General features: G+C 44.2%; 1 protein-coding gene across 2 annotated transcripts in view; it reads right to left on the bottom strand.

Moving 5' to 3' along the window:
* TRAF3IP3 (TRAF3 interacting protein 3) overlaps window positions 1-2776 on the bottom strand; it is a 23731-nt gene that overhangs the window by 13976 nt on the left and 6979 nt on the right. For both annotated transcript variants that reach the window (XM_010836865.1, XM_010836864.1), the window contains exons 5-7: window positions 2585-2609; window positions 2300-2329; window positions 2112-2207 (exon numbers count right to left, since the gene is read on the bottom strand). In XM_010836865.1, the coding sequence (XP_010835167.1) occupies window positions 2112-2207; window positions 2300-2329; window positions 2585-2609 (151 nt within the window). The remainder of the gene's footprint in view (window positions 1-2111; window positions 2208-2299; window positions 2330-2584; window positions 2610-2776) is intronic.

Raw genomic sequence — 2776 nt, 5'->3', positions numbered from 1 at the left:
AGGGTCGGACATGACTGAGCGACTTTCACTCTGTCGTGATAAACTCCTCCTTAGTCCTTCTAGAGGCAACTAAAGTGGTCCCTTGCCTCTGAAGCCTATCCTGTTCCGCCACAGGCAGAAGAATCGCTCCCTTCTCTTCTGTCTGGGGGGTCCCTTTGTAGAAAGCACTGTTAGAGCTTGAGCACGCAGCAGTTAGGTTTATTTATGACTTGTCTTTCTCTTCCTGGCTGCTGTGGGAAATCTACTGCCTTCTGTGCCTGCCGCACCCAACCCAGCACATAGTCGGGACTTATCAGACGTCTGCTGAATAAACGAATGAGACAGTCTCAGTTTAGTTCAGCCCCGGAAAGCACCTGGCATGCACAGCTGTCTGTCTCAGGGAACTACTCTGCTATGAAAACCACTTCCTTAAGCAGCAGGAGCCCTGAATACAGACACCCAAATCCAGGTACAGTGACCGATGGGAAGAGGGCTGGCTGAGCCCTGGAGGTCTCTGACATCACTGCGGGCTTCGCAGTTTTGCCCCATGCCTTCCTGTCCCGGGTGGGCTGGCTTTCTAAGCATAGCCATCTGCATGGATGGTCAGATGCTCACAGAGGCCCGCGAGGCTCTGTGTTCTGCCTGTGCACCTGTGGCTTTCTGCTCTGGTGGCATTAAACTACGTGAACATGCAGTCTAGGAATTTCAGTGGACCCCCTGGAATCCAGGATCTGCAAGGTCTTCCCTTTTCCAACTGTATTTCTGTGTAAGGTTAGATTTTCCTCAGGTATTTTAACAAAACAATGTATTAACAACAGATTGAATGCAGATGCAAATGTGGGAATCTAGCTGTCTTCTGTTCAGACATTAAAAATATTTGCATAAGTGTAAAGCACGGCCACTTCTCTGATTCATTTTGATATTTGGCAAAACTAATACAATTATGTAAAGTTTAAAAATAAAATTAAAAAAAATTTTTTTCAAACAGTCTATAAGTTCCCATGTAATCTGTCTACTGTTATTTTAAACTTAGTGCATATTTTAAAATTCCGGTTTTCACTTCTAAATGGTAAATATAAAAATTCTTTGGATTTTAATATTATTTTTTAATAGTAACGCTAATGTGGGGTCTTGGCTCCCCAACCAGGCTTTGAAACTGTACCCTGTTTCACTGGAAGTACAGAGTCTTAACCAGCGGACCACCAGGGAAGCCCCTGGATGTTAATAATTTTTAAAGAATATAAAGGGGTCCTGATAATAAAAAGCTGGAGACTATATCATGCCTCTGGTTCTTTGCCTGTGCTGTATCCCCTGACCAGAATATAGTTCTTGTTGTCACATTTGCCTGGAAAATACAATATGGATAGTCAATGCCTTGAAATATAACTATAAATACTTCCCTGGTTCCCCCCTTGTATTCTACTATATCCTGAAAACACCTCTTTTATTTCTCATATCTCTTCACTGTTTAGGCATCTTGTCTCCCTGAGAAAACCACAAGCTTTCTAAAAGCAGGAACCCTGTCTGGTTAATCTCATTATTTCTAGTGCTCAGTGCAGGGAACATGATCTGTGAATATTTGTTGAATGAATGAACTAAAATCAGGAGGTCTGAATTTAGTTCCAGTTCTGCCTCTGACTAGCACTGTGACTTTAGCAAGTCACCTGACTTCCCTGACAGTTTCCTCATGGGCAAAATGAGAAAATTAGACTAGGTAATCGCTAGGTCCCTTCCTGCTTTCCCATTCATGTCTGGGGCGAGAAGTAGGTGCATGGTGGCTGAAAGTTAATATTGATATGAATTCCATACAAAAACAGTTGATATTTACCACAGTCAGTAACAGGAACTGTATTGAGACCTTCTTTTGTTTCTTCCAACAAATTAAAAAAAGGAGGGCCTTTTTTTGATTCTGGGTCTTCCCTGGGTGAGTGGCAACATGGTCCTCAGCTGACGACCCTGGATTCAGCCAAGCTCTCCCATATATCTACTGTGACATGTTGGATGTCTAACCCTACCTTCGGCCTCTTCTGTAGTGAGAAAGCTCCTTCTCTTGCTGCAATGGTACGGAAAGAAGAACGAGATGGGCACATATAGAAGCCCCCGAGCTTTGTTCAAACAAAGGTTTCCCTTACCTTCCAAGTGCTGTCAGAGGCCTGAATCAAGGTAGACAGCAGGTCTTGGAGAATCACCATTTTCTGTTTTAGAATCAGCTCCCTTTGTAGGGCCTCCTGAGGGGCAAAATGCAAGTGGGTTAAAATTAACCTGGAGGAGACGTGAGCAGACAGATGGAGGAGCTAAGGGGAGAGTTCATGCTACTTACTTTGAGGTACTCAGAAAGCTGGATGATTTCCTAGAGAGAAAGAAAAAGGGTGTTTAAGAAGATTGTGGCTTCCCCGAAATCCTAGAACATGGAATCTGAGCCAGGATTGGCTTGTGCTAAGTGAATTTTCTTCCTGGACTTAGGGTCCCTCCAGGCTTCCTTGTCTGTGCTCATCCAGGGAGAGGATGCCCCATCCATCCCAGCTGAGTTTACCAATGAATTCCAGAGCTTGGAGAAGATTAGATGCCATGTGATTCTGCACCTCCACCATGAGGATTTCCTTACCTTATCTAGAACTGCAACTCCATAACTGGAAGAGAAGAAAAACAAAACCGGCAGTGGATTAAAGACAGGCGCGTCAGGAGGCAGGGCATAGATTCCTTCTCTCATCTCTTCTGGAGAGCCAATAGGGTGGGGAAGGCCCTCCTTTTTCTTAATTAAGGTGGATGTGGAAGTTCCTTGTGTTCCACTCCACAA

The sequence above is a fragment of the Bison bison genome, unplaced genomic scaffold (assembly GCF_000754665.1).
Source record: "Bison bison bison isolate TAMUID 2011002044 unplaced genomic scaffold, Bison_UMD1.0 scf7180017864067, whole genome shotgun sequence".
NCBI lineage: Eukaryota > Metazoa > Chordata > Mammalia > Artiodactyla > Bovidae > Bison > Bison bison.
This window is presented reverse-complemented; position numbering and strand designations above follow the sequence as displayed.